Source organism: Melanostigma gelatinosum (assembly GCF_949748355.1).
Source record: "Melanostigma gelatinosum genome assembly, chromosome: 6".
NCBI lineage: Eukaryota > Metazoa > Chordata > Actinopteri > Perciformes > Zoarcidae > Melanostigma > Melanostigma gelatinosum.
This window is the reverse complement of record NC_136639.1, coordinates 3,997,580-4,020,586: the sequence shown is the minus strand read 5'-3', so window position 1 is coordinate 4,020,586 and position 23,007 is coordinate 3,997,580. Positions and strand designations below refer to the sequence as shown.

General features: G+C 44.4%; 1 protein-coding gene across 1 annotated transcript in view; it reads left to right on the top strand.

The window, feature by feature from the left end:
- Positions 1-23,007, top strand: part of adamts3 (ADAM metallopeptidase with thrombospondin type 1 motif, 3) — a 77,922-nt gene that overhangs the window by 42,746 nt on the left and 12,169 nt on the right. Inside the window, exons 6-17 of the mRNA XM_079270512.1 lie at positions 407-490; positions 2,770-2,926; positions 7,655-7,760; positions 11,977-12,120; positions 13,735-13,867; positions 16,557-16,670; positions 16,845-16,990; positions 17,294-17,469; positions 17,970-18,103; positions 18,743-18,866; positions 20,553-20,636; positions 22,543-22,706. Coding sequence (XP_079126638.1) covers positions 407-490; positions 2,770-2,926; positions 7,655-7,760; positions 11,977-12,120; positions 13,735-13,867; positions 16,557-16,670; positions 16,845-16,990; positions 17,294-17,469; positions 17,970-18,103; positions 18,743-18,866; positions 20,553-20,636; positions 22,543-22,706 — 1,566 coding nt within the window. The remainder of the gene's footprint in view (positions 1-406; positions 491-2,769; positions 2,927-7,654; positions 7,761-11,976; positions 12,121-13,734; positions 13,868-16,556; positions 16,671-16,844; positions 16,991-17,293; positions 17,470-17,969; positions 18,104-18,742; positions 18,867-20,552; positions 20,637-22,542; positions 22,707-23,007) is intronic.

Sequence of the window (23,007 nt, the reverse complement as noted above, 5' to 3'; positions counted from 1 at the left end):
GCCATGAATCATAATCCTACTACTTTGATCATTTATTTTACGAAAATTGAAGAAAATAAATCTGTACATACATTTTCCAAGTGTTTCCAATGTTGAAAAATGAAATTTGTGGCTCCACGTACGATGTATATGAAACTATTTGCATTTTTACAACCTCTGCTCTCCTCTCCTCTCCGCTCTGTGTTTAGCAGTCGAAGTTTCACAAAACTTTTGTCACATGACCGTTTGTCTCAGCTGAGTCATCACATATTCCCAGTTGTGCTGAAGAGCCAAGAATTTAAGTTGTTTTTCAGGATCTGAAAACCCAAAAGCTCCTTTTTTTTTTTACTTGTCAATGATGCCAAAAAATAAATGCTATTAGTGTGAGCTGCAGACCTTGAGTGATTCATCTTTTTCTGCTTCTCAGGTGAACGAGATTTACCACGACGAGTCGCTGGGGGTCCACATCAACGTGGTCCTGGTGAGGATGATCATGCTGGGCTACGCCAAGGTGAGTTCCACACTCCATTTCTGTTGATGGGAAGAATCGGCCTCCTCCGGTGAGAGGTGAGTGGTGAGTGGGAGGAGACTGTTCTGGAGCTCAGAGACACTTAAGAGACACGCTCCTCCACACTTGTACAGGGCTGCAGCTATTCTTTTCATCATGCATGAAAAGGAAAAGGAATTGCCATCACATTTTCCCACAGCCAGAGGTCCTTTGCACTTCACTTTGCATGTCGGTACACGGCTGCTGCACCATAGAGCCGGTAAACACACTTCAAATCAAAGTAAAAGACAGAAAGTGGCCTTTGAAATTGTTTCGTTTAAATGCAGTATCGATAAAAACACAACAGCTCCAAACATGGGTTACAAAGCAGCAGCAGGATGCAATATAGAAAGCAGAGAGTTGGACACAAGAAGCCAATAATAACACCGTTTCTTTGACAGTGACTAGAAAACGAAAAGGGAAAATGGCAGAAAGAACCTACAGGTGTCCCTACAGGTAGAACAACACAGTAACTAATCTGTAAACAAACAGAACCAATTCATCTACAGAGGAAACAGTTGTCTGTTTCCGTGCCTCAAAGTTCTTTTTTATACGCTCCGATGCTCCCAAAGTGTCACGCCTGCTATTCATAATCTGCTGTCTTTCATGTGTAACATCACAGTAATAACAAATACCGGCACACAGCGTTTTGTTGTCACGCTGGTGTTTGTGCGAAGTGGTTATTTCAACCTCACGGTGTCTCGCCAACCCAAACGCAGGACACCGACAAGAGGAAAGTGACGCGATGAGGACGGTCTATGAAGGTGGAGGGGGGGGGGAGTCTGGTTTCTCGTGGTGCCAGAGGTCAGAGGTTAGAGTAGAGCTGGAGACCGGAGGCAGAGCACATTGGAGCGCGGCCAGACAGCGAGCAGGTGTTCCGGATTAACTGCTGATGTTTGCGTGTACGTGGGACGGATGTGTTGAACGAGCGGCCTCTCAGGACCCATCGTCCACGAACCAGGAAATCATTTTGATCGCTCTGTGTCCGGTCTCGTTATTAATCTGACATTCTGAATCTGAATTACTCGGCTGGAACGCAGCGTGGAGATGACTGTGAACTGTGGGAAATCCCTCAGATTAACTTGTGACACAACTGTAGGCCATCTCCCATCGATCGTGTCTTATTTGAAAGGCGACAGACGTTGATCTGTCTCTCAACACGACGATATTCTACACGGTGCAGCACAATGTCATACAGATTACACTCGACTGTCGACTCTGCAACTACAGGAACGCGAATTGAATTGAATGTTGAGATTACGATGGAGCCGTTTGCTGGAACATTTATTTTGGTCTCGACAGAAAGTGCTGAAAATAATAAAAAAATACATAATTCTTGTCTGGTAACGTGAATATAAGAGAACGACTCAAGCTGGAGTCAAAGCGCCGTACAAGCCAGCCGAGCACGATTCCCACTGCAAATCATGTCACATTCACAATAAAGGCTTCACAGTAATAATAATCTGAAATGGTATATGTTGTAGCCATTCAATGTATTTAAATCAAAATCTAATACAGCGAAGGCAACACTGTGTGCTTAGTGCCAACTCTACATATTTATATTGTGTTCAAGTATTTAGTGCTAGCGTCACGTTTTCTTACATATTAGCTCGACTTACTCATTAACGTTACTGTCAAACAACTGCTTTATTTGCCAAGTAGGCATCTTATAAAGTACACAAGTTAATCTGATTGATTTCCCGCCGTTGAGTCTCCAGCCGGGTGTATTTCACCCGCAGGCTATATGAAAGTATAAACAGGTCTGACATCGACTTAACGGCTGATTAATAACGATTTATGATAATCTCTACGGCAGACAACAAGAGCATTTTCAAAAGGACTGAGAGAGTGTTGTTTTTTAACACGCATCAACCCCCACCACCTACTTTCTCGTCCTCGCTAAGCATCCTCGGAATTCGCAAGTAAGCTCGATTTACCGTGGGGGGTTTGATGAGTGGACGGAAGGGCAGGTGTTCAGTCTGGACAAGGCGAGGTGAATGAGCCGGGAGAGCGCACACTACGAACAGACAGAAGACACAGAGGGTGAGGGACACCCTGGGAAAACACCAGGGGACACTTCAGTTAACTGGTCACTGAAAAAACCCAGAGTCTCCATGTTCAGTCTGCACAGGATGCTCCTCACACCTGAGACGGTGAACAATCTATGCAATCTTATGTTCTGCTGACAGAATACTAATATGTTCATTCTCTCTCTCTCTCTCTCTCTCTCTCCATCCTGTCAGTCCATCAGCCTCATCGAGAGGGGGAACCCTTCCCGGAGCCTGGAGAATGTGTGCCGCTGGGCGTTCGTGCAGCAGAAGGGCGACCTCGAGCACGCCGAGCACCACGACCACGCCATTTTCCTGACTCGCCAAGGCTTCGGCCCAACGGGGATGCAGGGTAAGGCCCCCGCAGAGGAAACGGCGGCATTCGAATGAGAATGCGCGGCTGCCTTGCAGAGCCTTTGACCTGCACTGTGTGGTTCATCTAAATGCAGTCATTGAATGCAGTGAGATGATATCACCAGTTTAGCAGCTCTTTTGATGTTTCTCTGTTAGCATTGTTTTGCACGTTATTGACAGTTCTACATGTTATGGAAGGAAGATATCCATTCATTGACAGATAACGTATGGGGGGGGGGGATATCCATCTCGTGGTAAGGATTTATTTCGGTTGCAGCATAATGTTCATACAATGTTTGGGAGGCTCAGTATCTGAACCCCAACGATATCGCACAGCTCTCATTAGTGAAATCTGTCCAGATTCTGTGTGATTACATTTCAAGGTAAAGCTACAGGGCTGTCTGAACAAAGAGCCCCGACCAATCAGAAAGCCTCTTTATACCAATATCAAGCGCTAACAGCACCACCGATCTCCCGAGGGTAACACCCCGAAGCTTAGTCGGGCTTCACAGTTGACACTTTTCCTTAATTTGTATTCTTATGAATGCAGACCTGGAAGGTCAAGGACAAGGGGGATTTTAATAATGTGTCCTCTTGTTACATGTGTTCCATCAGTTGGGAGGAATGAGCCAACAGCTGCTGCCTGCTTTAAAACCAATCAAATATGAGGATTCCCACAGCGAGCAGCCTTAAACTCACCTCAGCTGAAATCTCTTTATCTTAAACTTGTGTTAAGACACCGACGTCCCGTCCAACCAGCGCGTTACTTTTAATGAGTCCCACCTTTTTAGTCGCCAACACCTCAGGTGTTGTTTGCAAATGCCAGTAAAGTTTGACGAGATCAAAATAGCAGCTGCTACAGCAGAGTCACTAACCCTGTCAGATGACCGGTTATTAAAACGTTGCCACCTCTGAGATCACGACACTCCGTTCACAGAATACAGATCCCTTTAATTGGCTAGTGTGAACAAAAACAATATCAGAAAATGTAAAAAAAAAATATTGTGTTTTGGATCAAAGAAAAATACAATACACGTGGTTCCACACCTTCAGCTCGCTCAGACATGAAGTGGAGATTGTGTCAACGTTCAGTCAGTGCGATGCAGCTGAGGCTAAAGTGACCCGTTATAAAACTGTCACGCTCTACCTGCACTGTGAGTTGTTATTTTCTGGTCTGTAGATTCCGTCACAGCACGAGTAGCGCTGGAGAAAACACGATGTCTAAGTGGGCTGCTGGCCTTCAGGGATGCTCTGTCGTTAAACTGAGTGCAATGCTGCATAAAAACATTTAACACACAGCTTTGAAACCATTCAACCAATGTGTTACTGACTGCAGCCACTCACAGCACAGTGGGTTGGTTGTGTGATGCCTCGTGCTCCACTGTTCTGAACAGTCTGTACGGTACATCGAGGCACTGAAGCCTGCTTGTTGCAGCTACTCATTTGGATGCACTGTATTCCAGTTCAGTCATGTCAACACATGCTCTGAATTCCAAAGGTGCTCCCCTGACGAGCAGATGGGATGTGCAACACACATCCAACTGGCAAAGATGCTAACGTCCATAGAGTAGAGGAGGCAGAGGCATGTGGATGGAGATTCATCAAAAGCACTGTTTGTTATGGAAGTCCACTGCATGCAATATCGCATGTTAAAGAAATGATCATGAAGAAATGCACACATAAAATATACAATATTACCAAAACTTTACCAAACAATGTTATGAAATGTTATGTGAGCGGCTGTTGTGAGCTGACGGTCACATAACTTTTGTTTTTGTGATTATTTATTTCATTATCTAGTTCATAATGTCTTATTTATTTGTCAATTAAAAGGTGCTCAATACGGAATTTAAATAGTACAAGGGGTACCGAATGTGTGTACTGTGTGTTAAATACAGTATATAACTACTGTTCTTGGTGACCATTGTGTCTCTTTTATCTCTTCATTGAGCCTCTGAATCCATATAGAAGTTTCTACAGTCGTAATAATACAAATCCAACAGAACAGACCTTTTTATTGTACTGTTTGGGATTCAACTGAACTTTGGTTTTAGGAGTAAAGAACTGACAAAACTAACGAAACTTTTCCACCCTGCTGTCTTTCTTTTATATCTGTGCAAAAACCACATCTTGTGAAGTTCCTTCTCCTTCTCTTACCAGTAAAGTTCAAGACACAGAAGAGATGTGTGCTCGTAATCTCCGTCCACAGCAAAACCAACAAATGTGCCCCAACGGTGAAGAGAACACTACATTGTTGAATTGGATTGTTCTGTTCATGTTCAGGACATTTGTGTTGTCGTTGTGTGAATACGAGGTGATTCAATGACGTACACTCCGGCTGCTCTGTTGTATCAGTTTCAAGCTGAAACCTATTGGGAGGAATGAGCCAATAGCTGCCGCCTGCTTGAAAATCAATCAAATATGACGATTCCCACATCGAGCAGCCTCGGTCACGAAGGATATAAAGACATGATTGGCTTCATGGCTTCCCGTCGGACTCCGCTGATCAAATGCGGAATTATTTCAATGCTGTCTGAGCTCACACAGCTCGCCTACAGTCATTCCCCAGCATCTTACGATCACAACCCTGCAGTCCTCCCTTGGGCCATTGTTACATTTTAATAAGCCCGGAGCCACGCTGTAAGAAAGACGCCGTTCATCCTCTCTGTTTGCGTGTGACATGTTTTGAGATTGAATCATTTTCACAGGCGGATATAAACTAAACAATTGATCAGAATTCAGCCCCGCGGGACAGCGAGCAGGCAATAAGAGGTTGATGGGAACCGTCGATGGCAACGATTGAATGGAAATGCCAGTTCCCTAAATAGCAAATCTCATCCATCAAAAAGTACAACAATCAAAAAGCTCTTCCCGCTGCATTGCATCGGAGCTTTTGTCAAGGTTGTGCTCCTGCATTTGCTACGCCTTCAGCAAGTCTGATTATACACGGAAGCCGTTAATTACCATCAAATACCCTTCACTTCTGTTTCATCACACGATGGAAACGGTCCTCTTTGGTCTTCTGTCCAGCTTAAAACAACCTGTTATTACGACTTAAATATAGACTCATTGAGGCTTCATCTGATGGAGGTTTGTAATCATCTATGACCCCGACCACGGCTCTGACGTGTAGCCTTCTGCGGGCGCCGACTGTGATTCCAGCCGCAGGTTTAAGTTGCTGTGCTGTGTATTGATACGTCTGCGGTGCTGTCCGTGGTGCTGAAACAGCAGATGGTTTGAAATTGAGAAGTCGCCTACTAGCCACAACACATGGGAGATAAAATCCATGTGGTACTGATGAAATCTATGCTTTACCTACCTCCATTTGTTGTCTTTTTTTTATGAATTCATCTAACCCTTGTTTTCCTTCATATATATCTGGGAACATAATGTACATCTAGAAAGAAGGAAAAGCTGTGTGTTGTTATTCAGAACAGCCAGAGACATTCATCGGGACAATAGATAAAGGTCATAATGGATGCTTAGTGTGGGTTAACATCCTCCTGCAGGTTCATGAGGTGTTTGTTGTCTCAGTTAAATCTCAAATGTTTTCTTTGTAATAAATGTCTGAGAATCTATCACCGAAAGAATGAACACAATGGTGAACCTATGGCCCACTGATGTAAGTATTGAAATATTTAAGTATTTGCAGTTTTACAAACTGGGTGTCTGAGGCCACATTCACAGAGAAGATAAAATGCTGGAGCGTGGAATTTCAGACACAACCCTGAACTCCAGACAGCTAAACTTCAAGCACAATTCCTTTGTTTTCACTCAAATATGAATTGTAATTCACTAAGGATTGCCACTTTAAAGCCTCTGTGTTGTTCTGGTCTGGGCGGCACGAGTGGCAGACGCTGCATCCACACCTCACATTTGTGTGTGTCTTTTCATATTGCTTTCCTCTGACGGACCTTCGTCTTTTTCTTTCAAATCCCCATCAACACAATATTTGGTCCTTTTTTCTCATTCTCTTTCCAACTTCTGCTTCCTTCCATAAAACCACAAGCCTGCATTTCAAACATTTCACCTCCTGTGCTTCAGTCGGGTCTTTTTGCCAACACGAAACCTGCTGATTAGAGGACAAATGGTTTCAGGACGTTTTAATTAAGACCGCAGCCTCCCGGGAAATCGCTCGCTCTTTACAAAATAGACGTTTTTACAGAGTAATCGATGAAGAAAGATTCACCCGCTCTGGTGTAGATGCAAGGACGACAACGTTCCACTGAAAAGTGCACCAACTAATCCCCAGAGTTTCTTTAAACAACTTCAGTATGAATTTAAGTTCTTCTCTTTGTGTGTAACAAACTTTAAATTCAAACCCAAAACTCCAGAGAGAGAGGAAGCATCCATCCGTTCATTCAGTTCAATCAGACTGAGAAATGATAAAAAGATGGTTTGGATGTTCACAATCAATGACTTTATGTTGATGCAGCGCTAACGTCCCAGGCTGTCGACCAGGCATCAGCTTGCTGAAACTGAATATATATTAGCCAGTTTAAGTCAGCTATATTTTGAGCAATTAAGATGAACGATAAAGTACGAAGGACTCCTAACCTGAGGAAGCAGCGGTGGTGAAGGCGACAACTCCCACGATACTTCAAGATATCACCGAACTCTGTCTTATGTCATGTCAACATTTGAACAGTTCTCTTGATTTAACAGGAGTCAGTTTGACTTGAATTTCTTTCCAGTAACCTTCATTACTTCTCCTGCTGTGCTCCAGGTTACGCTCCGGTCACAGGAATGTGCCACCCGGTCCGGAGCTGCACCCTCAACCACGAAGACGGCTTCTCCTCGGCCTTCGTCGTGGCTCACGAGACCGGACACGTGTAGGTTTTTATGTTACGTTCGTCCTTCTTTGTCTGTACTCTTCTTTCCGAGGTGACACTGTGTTGTGATGTGAGCGACGACACAATGCCCTTCTGCAGAACGCCACGCTCTCACATGTTCAGTGTGAACGTCTTTCCTGGGCTTTGTGTCCCCCGTGATCTCTACGCTAACTGACACGGCAGACCTTCGGCACTCTGACGGTGAACATTTGGTTCTTTATTGGACGTCGAGCACAAGTCCAAACACAAAAGCGCTCGGCCTCTGTTTGTCATCATGTTCACCGTTTTCCCTTTTCCACCCGTGAATACATCTAACACATAGTCCACACCTGCGGGGAAAGCAAATCTTGCAAAACAAGCAGGAAAAACTTTCCTCGCTCACTAATGTGAGACGGTAGAAGCTAAGAGACAGATTATGGGTTATTCGTGGAGAGATTCATAGAGGCCGCATCACTCTTTGCTGCTGCCATAGTTCTCTAAATTCGCTCGTCACCATTTCATTATGACAGAACAATACCTCGTTATCAGTGTGAAAAGTACACGCTGCCAACAGTCCCACAAAGCAATCGTCTCATTTAATAGACGAGTGTCTGTTCTATAAATCAGTGATCCAGCCTAAGTTTAGAGTCCTGTTGCTAGGCAGCCCATAAAAGCAAACAAAAAAAACTGATCGCTAAGATAATTATTGCTACAATTTGCATATAGATAGATTGACACAGAACTGTGCATGGAGACGTTGGTGTATGAAGCCGATAAACAAGAGCAAGCTCAACCAGTGAGCGTAATGCAAAGAGAGGCTTTCCTTTGAGCCCGCTCATCACAACCATTGGCCGTTGCGCAGCCTGTGATTTTCTGTAGTTTGATGGATTTCTTCTCCCGCCCACGTTCCAATGAGAGCCGCTCCGCGCCGCCTCTGATTGTCTCGTGCTCGTTGCTTTGTGAAGTCTCCTGCTGATGAATACGATCGGTGGGAGGTTGGTCGGGTTAATGATTTCAACTGTCTTAACGACGGCAGCCTTCTTGTCAAGTGCTGTTATTTATAATTACAATTTCCTGATTACGGGAGAAAAATCAGTGTTTTTTCTTATGTCGCTGTGCACGCTGCCTATTTGGATGGAATATAATTGCAGCTTTGTTGGTGATTCACATTTTGATGTGGGGTCATAAGTAGTGTTAACACATAATGACAAGTGGATGCACGAGGAAAAAAGATCCAGTGACTATTGTACCGGAATGTATATTTGCAGATGATTTTGATCACAGATATGATTGTATTTGGTATTCTTACCAAATAATCAGGCTTCTTTTCACAGTATTTGGTATTTTTGGAGTTCCTGTAGATACAGTATATATATAATTCACACATAGATGTACCGATAATTAAAACTACTAATGCCAAGATACATTTTTTTCTGATCAAAGCAAGGATATGAAGAAACATACATCATTTATTTCTTAATCATTTGAATTCTTTATTTTTAGCTTTTCGATCTAAAGGACCTTCATCAGGACCGAAAGCTGAACATAAAGTGTTCTCTGCATATATTGAAGTGTGCGGATATTTATTCTACCAGTTTCAGCTTCTTGATATCCAAGATGAAGCCGGGTGAAGCGACGGTTGTCCTGCTTTTATTGGTTTTAAGTGTTTTTAGTAAAGCTGACAATAACAAATCTAAACGCTTCAGGTGTGACAGTAAAGAATTAAATACTGTCAGTGGGTTTATATATGTGTGTAAGTTGTTGCGCGTACCAAACGTGCATCACGAGGGACGCTTTTGACGAGCGGCTGTCGGCGAGTTTGTGCTCCTTCGTGCGATGCAGCAGGGACGAGGCTATGAGGATCTGCTTTTCCACCCGGCAACACTTTGTCTTCAGACGTGGTCGTCAGACACGTAGTACGACCTGGTTCTCTGCGAGCACACTTAACCCTGAACCCATGCAGGCTGCTCTCAACTAATTACTCTTTCGCTCACTCCTCCCTTTCCAAGCTTTTCAATGACCACTACGGTGGCCTGCAGGTGACATAAAGACGTGAGAGGCTCTCTGCAGGGCCAGTGTTTGGTTTGTCCCTTCTGGGCCGCTGTAGAAACATGGCTGACTCCGTGAAGAGGATCCACTCCCTGTGTAGATATGAAGGGATCATTCTAAGCTAACGACAACACGACGAGTCTTAGCTTCAGGTGATTATACACTAATGGAAATGGTTTTTAATATTATATTATATTTCTGCCATTAAATGCCCCGATATCCTACTCGCTGCTCCTTTACGTTAAAGTATCGGTGTTGTTGAGATAATTGATCATATAACTGGAGAAAGCACATTTAGTTCTTTGCTGTAAGCACATTGAGCCGGGGACAGTTGGCGCTCTGAATCCAGTCGGCTTTTGCAGATGTAAAGAAGAGACATTTTCATGAAGCGGATACCAGAGCTGAAGAAGTGCTTCAACATGTCGTGCATTTCTAAAAATACCGCTGGAACATACGGTATAGACGCCTCATCTGCTGACACAATTAATTATTGATGCTCGCTGTGTGTGTTCCTTTCATTCAGAGCAAGGACAGTACAGCATGTCCTTTATTAGGGCTGCATGCTGATTTCAATTACTCATTGACTTTGGAAACGTCACGCTTTTACTGGAGAAAGAACATTTTGTGTCCTAAATGTATCATGAACCTGTTCATCCAGGATTCGTCATCACAGTTGGGGAACAATATTGGCTGAAAATCCAAAATGTTGTGTTTCAACGTTAAGAAAAAGCGATGTATCTCGATCAAAACTATTTAACTATTTTTTTTAACAAGTGCAGATATCAGTACTCTGTGCACATCTCTGTGAAGCAATTTATTCCTTTAAAGCAGAACATCAAGAAACACACAGACACAGGAAATGCTCATTCGTCCCAAAGTTGGCCGGTATTGATCTCAGTTATGAATTATGTTTTATAACAACATGTTTGAGCATGAACGTTCTCTCTTGACCTGCTGGAAAAGTGTTTTGACGCCACAATCCTGACTCTAAGTCCACGAACTAGCTTTCTCTGAAACTTTACGAGACGTCACTGTCGAAACGGAAGAAGAAGAAGAAGAAGAATTTGAATTGGCTCGAAATACAAACGCAGGACATTAGACATGCTGTTGGAACGACGTTAGAGTGATGTTAAGCACACATTTCATTTCTTACTTGGGGCACTTGTCAAACTATTTGAATATATTGTTGAAAATATTGTCATATTATCTTTATCTGGCAGGCTCCCATTAGGTAAGACCCGTCTTGTTAAGATTTACAACCAATCACAAATGACAACCTGTGTCCGTGACAGCTGTTCGACTCCGGCTGCAGACATGTGTCCACTGTGTGCTCTCACTACGGCCTCAAAATGTCCAAAGGAATACTTTCAAAGAAGAGAAGAAAGAGGACTCTTTGCTGTTTTAGCCCTCAACAGTTATTGCTGTTGGATTGTTCATCTTACTGTGAGCCAACCCGCTGGTAGCGAGGTAGGATTGATCGTCTTTGGTGTGAGAATGTGTTGCTTGAGTCGGTGTTTGTAGTGAACTAGAAGAATAGAAGCGCTCTTTCTGGCCTGCACCTCATAATCCATAAACGGCTCAGAGAATAAGACGCTCTGCATCATTGAACTGTTTCAAAGAAGTTTTGCGGAAACAGTTATTTCTCAAATAGATATCTGAATGTCATTTGTGGTTATTCATGCGTATTGAATATCGCATGAGATCTCCTGGTTTCACAGAAATATTCAGCATTTCTGTTTTGCAAGCCACTCAACATTTGCACAAACCTTTTTACGTGATACTTTCTCTGAAAGCGTTCGTTCCGAGTCTGGTGCGAACCAAACAGCAGCAGTAAAGGTGGTCATCAGCTGGTCATCAGCTGCTTCCAGTTGGACTCTGCAGACCAACCACAGGCCTGTGTGATCGTGGATGTGTGGTTCTATCTGGATCCAGTATGGCCTGGTCCTCCAGCAGCGTGGTGTCGGTGTTGGCTCGCAGCGACCCGGTACCGGCATCGGCACCCATGCCGAGTATTAAGAACAACGAAACAGAAATAGCCAGTCTTCTCTCTGATGGTCTCGTTTACTGACGTAGGTCTTATAGAGCCGGTTGTCTTTCTGAAACATGGTGTAACGGCAGCGTTTGGGCATCGCGGTACCTCGATGTCCTGCAGCTTTGTAAACATCTGCTCGTCTCTCTGTTGGAACAGGTTGGGGATGGAGCACGATGGCCAAGGCAACCGCTGCGGGGACGAAACGGCGATGGGAAGCGTGATGGCTCCTCTGGTGCAGGCGGCCTTCCACCGATACCACTGGTCCATGTGCAGCGGACAGGAGCTGAAGAGATACATCCAGTGAGCTCATGTCTGCAGTTAACAAACACTGTTTTGTGACGCCGTCCAAAAGAACAGGAATGCTGTTCCGTTGGATCCATATCTGGCTTTATAGCAGCCTGAACGAAAGTTTGAAGAAGTTAGAGCATATTTCATCTGAATCTGCTTAAAAATACGCCCAACATAGAGAATCATGCAGAATGGCTGCCATGATTATTTTTAGAGAATATCTGTATCCTCTCTGGATCTATAAGAACTTTGTAAAAGGACATGTAGCAACATTTCAACTGTGTTAACCTTATCGTGTTGCTTGTAGCCATTTGTATATACAACTTTTGCCTTTTCCAAATGTAGAATCTGATGAGGTTTAAAAAGCAGGTTCACGAAAAAGAAATCAAATGAGCGCGATCTATTCCTGAGACATGCAACGGACAAATTACAAACGTGAAGGTGTAGATATCGATGGACACAGCTCAGCATTTAAAATATGTTCCTTCAGTCAAAACAGCAGCGTACCGTGTCCAAACAGGCCATGGGGGTTTGCTCCGTCAGCTGCACCAGAATCGATTTCTGCCGGGGAGACATCAGCAGTGCGTCGACACCAAACCACCAACGGGGAATCGGTAGCGACGACAACGGCAATGTGCACTCAATCGCCATGCGTTCTGTTTCCAGAGCAGCTCCCGGCTATTTCAAATGCAGCCATTGCAGAGAACAATCAATATGTGCTCCTGCAGTGTGATAATGACGGGTGATGAGCGCGAAAGGCTTGGCTCTTCTGAGAGGGAGAGATATCAAGACTGGCGAGGCAACACATGAAGTATGTACAATCATTTTGCACTTGCACATGCGACTTGTCTTACCCTGAGTGGGGTTTAGCTGTGCCCCCTCGCCTTGAAATAAATAAAAATAAAGCCAGGCTGGGGCTGACTGTAGCCGAGCCACCTGCCCACATGCAGCCCGATCCGTCCAAAAACTGAAATATGAGCGCAAAACTGGTATTAAAAGAAGAAATAACACACGTCGTTACAGATTGTCAGTTGTAAAAGGGGTGCAGGAGGCCTCGGGGGCGCTCTATTTTCATGACTTGGCTTTGATTTGTTGGCTCGTTAGTTAGGTGGTAAATGAGAGTGTGTGATCCGACGCAAAGCCCACGCAAGCTGATGTAGGAACACACACCAAATACTCCAATCCTTTAGTGATGATGGAGTCTGACATAGTTGAAGGTAAAACCCATTAAGGGAGAAGTCCTGTCATTCAGCACTGGGCTGCTCTGAGTCTCCCATCGCTTCTGCTTTGTCAATCTTTACTTACTGTCTCAACTCCTCCTGCAGATGTCAATCAACGCCTACAAGTCCTTTGAATAGCTGGAAGGCTTTTATGATGAAACGTCTGGGCAACCAGAGGTGACTTTCACCAAAAAAAGCAACTGGAGTGTGGAATCTTTGTTGAAAAAACAACAGAAATTCTGAGACTTTCCTCTGAAATAAGATCCAGTCCACTTTGAAAGCAGAGGGATTTGTGAAAGAGGCCCGTCTTCATCGTGAACTTATTTTGAGTAAACACCTGGTTCTCTCCGCAGCCACATTTAGACACATGTCCTCTTCATCAACCTCTTCTTTCACTCCCTCGCAGCACGTACGACTGTCTCCTGGACGACCCCTTCAAGCACGACTGGCCACAGCTCCCCGAACTTCCCGGCATCAACTACTCGATGGATGAGCAGTGTCGATTCGACTTCGGTGTGGGCTATAAGATCTGCACCTCAGTGAGTACAGCCCTCGGGCTTCCATTCAGTGGATACCAGCTACTCTACCCGAAATAAAAGCTTCCTGGAAGTGAAAGCGAAGAGAGGAAAAAGATCCATTCGCTCTCAGAGATCTAATCAGCAAAAAAAGTCAAACAAGCATCCGATGCTGCGCTAGTGAGCACCTCTGCCACACATCTGCTCGCTTTAGCGCAGTCACACCTGCTATGCTGCTCGTTCTCTGCAGATGGCAGGATGATGAGAACTTCACATCACTTTGATCCACACTTATAATTGATGTCACATTTCTATGTGGCGGTGATGCTAATTAGAGACATGAATCTAACAGATGTATAAAAAAAACTAGATTCACCCCCCTGCAAAAAAACCACAGGAAAAGATCATTATAATTTGCTCTTTTTTTGTTTTTCAAGGATTTCTTTCGTCAAAATATTGTTCAGATGAGGATTAGTTTAACGCGGAACAGTTGAAAATGAAAGTGGTAGAAGGAGTTCTTAATCTTGGACTTGAAATGAACGGGAATCGGAGCACAAGCTGCAAAAGTGAGTTTAAAAAAGTTTGAAATCGCAGCGCCTGATGTGACATTGATTTGATGGCGAAGTTGATCCATCAAGTCACGCAGAGAACATGGCGCCCTCTCAACAAAACTCTTTCTGTCAAAAGAAAAGTCAAAGCGTGCAGCGGATGAGTCCTCCTGCGTTGAGGTTTTTCGGGGAGAATGTGTGTAATGTGAGGACTGAGCAGAGCCACCAGTGGATTCTGACTGAGGTCTCCACTCCATGACTAAGCTCTTCAATTTAATTCAAGGTTCAAATTCACACAGTTTCTGTCCCAGTTTGCTCTTTGCGATTAACTCTGAAGGGAAGTGTGTGGTTCTTAGTATCAGAGGTGTCTTATCACACTCGAGAGTAATTAACACGTTTTGAGACTACGAAACAATTAACTTTGTGAACTAAAGACTCACTGGTGAAGGATTAAAACTGTAAGACGAAAACACAGACATCTCCCAGACCGGACAACGCCCTAAAACATACGTTATTGTCTAATTTACCTTAATTTACTTAATAAACATGCTGTATAGAAGAAGACTTGAAACTAGAGATTGAGACCATGAACTCATGTTTACAATGTTTACTGAGGTGATGAATCAAGAGAGAAGTAGAGTCATTTTCTCATGGACTTCTATACAACCAGAGGAGTCGCCCCCTGGTGGACACTAGGGAGAACAGACGTTTAAAGCTCTTCAGCGGTTGCTTCACTTTTCAGACCCGGAGGTTGACGCCTGCTAGGAAATGAATCAGCTTTTCTTCAGCATCTCAGGGTTTGATTACATTCAGGCTGTAATCTGTATCCGGAGCCATTACCAGTGGTAGAGGACGTATTAAGAAAGCTGCAATACTCTTTTTTATTTTTTTATATTCACCATCAAATGGCTGTACTCGTACTGTATGTGGAAGGTGCTGCTTTCATTGTGACAATCAACAAATGATCATCCGACCCTGTTCGTTTCTCAGAGCATTTCAGAGCTCATGAGCGATCAGGCGCATATGATTGTGTGCCTGAACTACCACAATGCTCCATTCTTACCAGACAAGAATGCTGGACGGCTGATTGGTCCGTTGTTTCCCGTCCATCGTCCGTTCATAGATATTTGTTAGAAATAGACCCACAATGATGTGTCAAAGATTAAAGAACAACAACCGCTTTCTCTTCCATGAACCAAAATATATCACAATCGTTTTCTTCAGGTCTTTACTCTGGAGCAACAGTCTCCTTGTAGCATCAGCAGTTTGTGAACAATAAGGTCGGCCTCCCTATTAGCCCCGAGTGACCCACATTTCCCAGAATGCTGCTGAAAACAAAACAAACGCTGTGCAGCCATTGTGTGTATCTGAGCCCGGTAAAATAATAAGAAGGGAGAGAATAGTTCCACGCAGAGAGCGGGAAATAAGCACAGCAATAAAACAAAACTTTGTATTTGTTCAGTCATTTGAATGCCGAGAGCACGTGACTGAAGTCAAAGCTGTTGGACAAATGAGGATATCTTACAGGTATGGATTCAATAAAAGTAATGACATCATGATGCGCTCTCTTCTTTAAGTGTAGAAGAGTAAAAACTGCAGCTTGAATAAGCTGCAGATCAGAAGTAGCTTACCGGAGATGCAGGTTTATAGGAACAGGTCACAGAGGTCACTTCAGGGCTCATGTTGTTCACAAAGCCTCTCGGTGTACAGCGATGCTCCGGGCAGCTGAAATGCCCATTTTTGAGTTCTCTCTATCAGTCTGATCTGCTCAAATCCGGAGATATAAAAAAAGGAGAAAAAAAGCATCTCACCATGAAGCGGTTAACAATAAGCTGTTCCCTAGAAAACCTTCGTAATCCTCTCGGCTTTGGTGGCTGATAGTGAGACCGTAACGCTTGTAAACAACGTTGTGACGTCATCACATCCGTGTTTTTTGTTTTCTTTGTATCAAACCCGTTCTGAGCCTTCATTGAATCCAAATGTGTCTTTGAAATCAGTGATGAAACACGACGGCCCACAATGTACGAAAACTAAATCCGACAAATGTCCATATCTGCCTTTCAGCTGTTCAGCGTTATGAATCACAATGTGAGCAGGGAAGCTCTATTTCATTGTCATTGGCGGTATCTACGGTTACAAACATGATTTTCTTTTCTGTGTTTCAGTTTCGTACCTTTGACCCGTGCAAACAGCTGTGGTGCAGCCACCCGGACAACCCGTACTTCTGCAAAACCAAGAAGGGGCCGCCTCTGGACGGGACGGAGTGTGCTCCTGGAAAAGTAAGTTACATTATACGACACGGCCAAAAGTATGTGGACACTTTATTTAAAGTTAAAACCTGAAAGAAACGTGCCTCAGACCAAAAGTACAGGCACGCTCCTGTCATCCGTTTGACGTCATTCTGATATTTCTGTGTTTGGCTGACCTGTCCTCTCTCCTGCCATCCTCTGTAGTGGTGCTACAAAGGTCACTGCATGTGGAAAAACCCTAATCAGGTCAAGCAAGACGGCGCCTGGGGCTCCTGGAGCAAATACGGCTCCTGCTCGCGCTCATGTGGAACTGGAGTTCGCTTTAGGACGCGCCAGTGCAACAACCCAGCGTGAGTGGCAAATGCAGCTATGACACAATTAGATTCTGGGAGGCTTCATGCATGACTGTAGAAATAATGGAGGATGCTGATATCCAGTGCCAGCTATAATTGGATAATTTGACTTTATAACTGTAAAATTGGACAACCTGAGTATGATGCCTGTATGATATGAGAATCAAAATGCAGTGTGAGGTAGACATTTGTAATTCAAAGTTTCTTAGCATCCTTTTTCAAGCAGGATTCGCTTTGTCATTCTGAGTTTCAAAGAAATACTCTGATCAGCTGTGATGTTCAGCCATTTCTCCCCTCCAGGCCCTCCAACGGGGGCCAGGACTGCCCGGGGGTCAACTACGAGTATCAGCTGTGCAACACCGACGACTGCCCCAAGCACTTCGAAGACTTCCGAGCCCAGCAGTGCCAGCTCCGCAACTCCCACTTTGAGTTCCAAAATGCCAAACACCACTGGCTGCCCTACGAGCATCCCGACGGTAAGCCAGAAAGACGTCAGCAGATCATTGCCGCTCATTGCCCCTAAATTGCTCTTGAGTGTTCAAAGTCAGTCAGGTGGAAAAGAAGTAGGAAAGCCCACCGAGACGCTGCAGGGAGGTGAGGCGGTGAAGTGGGAGCCCATTGTTTTTTGAAAGGTCGCGTCAGGAAGTTCATCCGGTAAAATCAAATATGCTGATCATAAAAATCTGATATTTCCATATCGGATCGGTCGAGGCCAACGAGATGGAAATAGATGATCCGCTGTGACGACCCTCAACGGGAACAGCCGAGAGGAGGATGAGGAGGAGGATGAGGAGGAGGAGGAGGAGGAGGAGGAGGAAGTCTTAGATTGGTGCCTGTGCACATATTACTTTAGTGGGCTTCATTATTATTTTCACATTAATATTCAATGGGTTTTCATCATATTGTTGTTTTTCCAAGTTGGATTTTCTTCCTAATAATTCGACGAATAACCATCCAATAATCTGCCGTGTTGCAGCCAACAAGAGATGCCACTTGTACTGCCAATCAAAGGAGACCGGAGACATGGCGTACCTGAAGCAGCTGGTGCATGATGGGACGCGATGCTCCTACAAAGATGCCTACAGTATCTGCGTGCGCGGAGAATGTGTGGTAAGGTGTTCAAACCACATGATTTTGACATATTAAAAGCAGATGCGGGCTGTTTGAATATCGACAGCTTTAAATTACACCGTGTGATGTTACAAAACTGCACAATCAGTTCCAGGTTCAACTGTGAACGTGCTGTGATTAGAGCCACGGTAGAAGGTGGAGCTGATCTCAACATACTGTATGAACTGCTGGATAGCTTCATCTATGATAACACTGCGTCATTTATATTGATAATCTGATTCTAGAAGTACCTTCAGCTGTACATTTATAAATGGAGTGAATGTATAAAGTAGCACAACGTGTCTCAAGTTCAGTAAAACTCCTTCAAAACATCAGTGCAGTAAATGTAATTCAGTTCATTTCCACCATTGAAAGAACCTCATAAACGTCCACATGCTGTCGCTATTGAAACAGGATCTATAATTCGTTTACTGGCCCGCAGTCCAACCGATTCATTACAATCTGTCACCAGTGTGCTCACATCACGTTGTGTCAAGTCGGCATTCCGATAGCTAATGAAGCCTTGAGCGGAAACGCCTGACGGGCGGGCTTCTCGTTAAAACCACGTAGTCAATCGTACATTTCCAAGACCGACTCGAATCTCAGCTCATCTGTCTTGATCCTTCACTTGCTCTCCAGAAAGTCGGCTGCGACAGAGAGATCGGCTCCAACAAAGTTGAGGACAAATGTGGCGTTTGCGGCGGGGACAACTCCCACTGTCGCACCGTCAAAGGGAGCTTCACCCGAACGCCAAAGAAACCTGGTAAGAACACATTGAACCGGTACGAACGCGACGCAGACACAACTCTTTTAAAACACAACGATTCGTCCCTGTTTCATCCCCTGCATGTTTCCTCTACTCCAGATGATGAATGTTTCTCATCCATGATGCACAATGAGCGAGTGATCAACCTTGATAAGACATAAACACTGTTGTTCATACATCATATATAAATCATCGCACGGCTCTCAACATGTCGGCCCTCCCTTGACCCAGCATTAATTAATTCATTAATTAACCCAGCATTAACAGACCAGCAAATAGTTGCTTCTTATGAAGACGTTTCTGCTCTGACACTTAGTATGAAGTGCATAGACAGCAGTCGCAATGTGTGTCTCAAAAAGACACACCTGTCAACCTGACTGATGGAACAGAGAGAAGGGTGATGATTTGTTCACACTGTGGTGTAACTGTGCAGCGTTCCCAGCTCAGGTGTGTTGATTGAAAGCCCGACTGAGATCGCGGCGGTGTAAATGGAATTGCATCCACCTCCTGCAGTCCTCCATGTCATCTCTATTCTCCTCTGCAAAATCTGCACCCACAATTGAATATAAAGGAGCCTGTAGGCAGGGTGCAGAGCGACATGAGTATCTGACAGCTGTCGCTCCGAACAGCCGGGTGCTTCCGCATTAAGACCCTTATTAATTAGCAAAGCAATGAATGTATTCTTTCATTTGTTCAATTGATGTCGTTTGTCTTTTTTTTAAATGATTTACAAGTTCAGAAACAAACTTTCCTTTCCTACAAAGCCTTCTCAGGTTATCTCCCCTCTGCAGCCACACAGGGGACACACACACACACACACACACACACGCACACACACACACACACACGCACACACACACACACACACACACACACACAAGCTAAGTGAAGTGACTCTCTGAGAGGCTGGAACAGGAACGGCTTCGTCAAACCGTTCCAGGATTGTTTGAACTGTGATTATTCCTCTTTTCTTTTTAACCACTCACGTTTTTTAACAGGGAAACAGTTAAGCAAGAGAGCCCATAAAGAAACCCCTTTGTTGGAAAACACAATATGCAAGTATCCAGTGTCACTGACTCCCTCGCAGCCTCTTTCCTGGCACCTTCTGTGCAGCTTGTAGTGCAGATGGATGCCTAACACCGTAGAGACGAGTGACATGAGCTGCTGTTTTCTCCGTCCCTTGTTACTAATGAAGTGTCTATTTAGGTCTGACTCAACTGTTGTAACTGTCACAGGTTCATTATCTCGTCGAGTCTCTCGAGCTCTGCATAAGAAGTTATCATCACATGTATTTGGTTATGTCATGTAAATTGCTTCAACAGCCTAACAAACTAACTTTAACGTCAGAAATGTCACATTAAACCAACCTGCAGACCTTTGGAGGCAATCTGGGATGTTGTTGATCTGATTGATTGAACCTCAAGTGCTCAGTTCAACCCAATCATCCTCACCCAACGGGTCCAGCTTGTGCGCAGTATTTCCTATCAGTCTACCAAAAGAAACTGTCATTTCTATTGAGAATTCTAAAAGAATAGTTTGCCTCCTCGTCCGATGTGAATTCCTCTGGTCCCTGCTATGCTAATCACATATGCTTCCACTGTAGGTGATGTTGCTGCAGACGGTGGAGCGGAGGGGAGAGGAAACTCTGCGAGACCCGACTAACCGATTCATTTTATTTTGAAGGGAAGACCAGAGGAGCCTTCTCTTTGCCCAAGGGAGCACGAAATGTGTTTTTAAATGAAACCGAAGACTCTAGAAATATACTGGGTGAGTCACGGTAGGTTTGCAAGCGGTGGACATCCGTGACAGAAGAGCTTTGCTGCCCTGTAGTCTGAAATAACTCTCACTTGTGCCTTATTGAAGCGTGGCTGAAGGCATTCACATCACCTCTGCACATCATCAATACAGAAGATAAGAAGGGGGAGTTTCGGGACCTTTGGGAGACGCTCAAGTACATATTGTGCAAGGGGGTCATTTAATGACGCAGCAGATGGATGTGAACGAACGGCCTGTTTCAATGAGCTCTGCCTGCAGGCTTCTACAGCGAGCAGGAACGCTGACAAGTCGACAAGTTTTGCCATTTTCTTTTCTTGCCTCAAACGTCTTCGAGCATCTTTGTAGAGCAAAGAGAAGCGCACTTCTGATACATACGCGATGTCCACCACTGCAAACAAAGATCATTCCTGTACCTGCTTAACTTACCTGTCTGTGTCTTTATCTTTCCTAACCCCCCCCCCCCCCCCCCCCCTTCTGCTTCTGCTGCTGCTGCTGCAAACTTGGCAAAGGTTACCTTAAGATGTTTCTCGTTCCTCCTGGAGCTAGACATGTGATCATCCAAGAACACGAGGCCTCCCCTCAAATTCTTGGTAAGTGTGACTTGCCAACACGAAACACATGTTTAGAAGTCCAGAGGAACGATATCCCCATCCTCCTCGTGTTCCCCCGGGGAAGACGAGTGGGGACGTCGACTGTAGAATCATAGATTGTGGGCTTTGCATCATTTATTCACCGGCTCCCTTTGAGGCGGAGAAGATGAGTCTTCATCAAGCTCATTCATCATCAATCAATCTGTTCAGGAGAGTGGTGTTTTAGCATGTTCAGGTGAATTCAGTCGTACTGTAGTCAAGCACATTTAGCTCGGTTTTCCAGCTCGGTCTCCAATCAGTCCGAGTCACAGATATTCTATTTCAATTCAGTTTATTGATTTATGGAGCATAACACCGTAGCGGAAGTAATCTCTTTTCACGTGGAGCCGGTCCAGAAGCACTCTATTATTTATTATTTGTTTTACTTTCCATTGCAGAAGCTGGAGTGTAAAGATACAACAAATGAAATGTCTTTTCATGCACATTTAATCATCAGTGCACATCTTTCTCTTCACGACTCTCGTTGGCATCAAAGAATGTTTCCTCCGCTGTAGTTTTGTAAACAGCATCCATCCTTCCTGCCACTGTCATTATCTGTGAAATGACATGTGCTGACGGATCACTTTGAAGAAGTTTCTCAGTTCTTGCTTACCGACTGGCGGCTGGACTCCGTTTTCCTGCTGCTCGTTCTGCATTCCTCTCAAAGTGTCCGTGACTTCACGTTCAGACAGGCGTTCTTTAAGAGAACCTTGAGCTAGAGCACAGCTTTTGAAGAAGGAAAGGGACTTTTCTCACGCTAAGCTTCGCTCACTGATGAGATGCAGGGCATCCCTAGAGAACCTGATGCAGATGTACAAAAAGAACCCGTTGATGGTTCTACCGGATTGTAACACTTTAACTTTGGTATTCTGAAACCGGGACCCTGTTCTCCCATGTCTTTGTGTGCTAAAAACTGAATTTTCTAAAATAAGTCTCTCATGCAAGAAGGATTTAACAGTAAATAAGTAAAATACAAAAATTCTAAATAATTAGAAAGAGCTTCAGTTCGTCAAGTTTGATTCATGTCTGCTGTTAAATTAACCGGCGAGACGTCAAATAAAAACAGCTGCTAAAAGACGAAGCTGTTTCCTGACTCGGCGTCATGCAGGCGGAAGTGTAAGACTTGAGCACCGGAGGAAATGATGCTCGTCCCAGAGACACGTGGGTTGTTTGAGCGCCTCCTAATTGTAACTCATTTGCATTTAAAAGCATCAGATTTGTTCAGAGCAGCTGGCAAACACGGCTCATAACCAAATGACTGATTACAGCGATCAAGAACCAGGCGACGGGGCATTACATCCTCAACGGGAAAGGAGAGGAGGTCATGTCCAGGAGCTTCATCGACTTGGGCGTGGAGTGGAACTACATCATCGAGGACGAGGTGGAGACGCTGCACACTGACGGACCTCTGCACGACCCCGTCGTGGTTCTGGTAACTCCTCCTCCTCCTCCTCCTCTGTCGAAGCTCATGTTTTAATTCATCTGAAAGTTTACACCAAGCACGTCGTCACCAGCATGGTTTTCTTTCTGAAGTGATGTTCCACCGTCTCAAAGGCCAGGATAAGGTCAAGGAGGATTAGGATTTCATTAAATCCCCACATGTGGAGCAGGAAGTCATTTTTGACTCACAGCAGCCTCGGTGCAGTGAAGAGAGACAGAGAATGTATCTGACAGTGATGGAGCGTGTGAGGAGACAGAGAAAAATCATCTTCTTTCATATCTTAACTGATTAA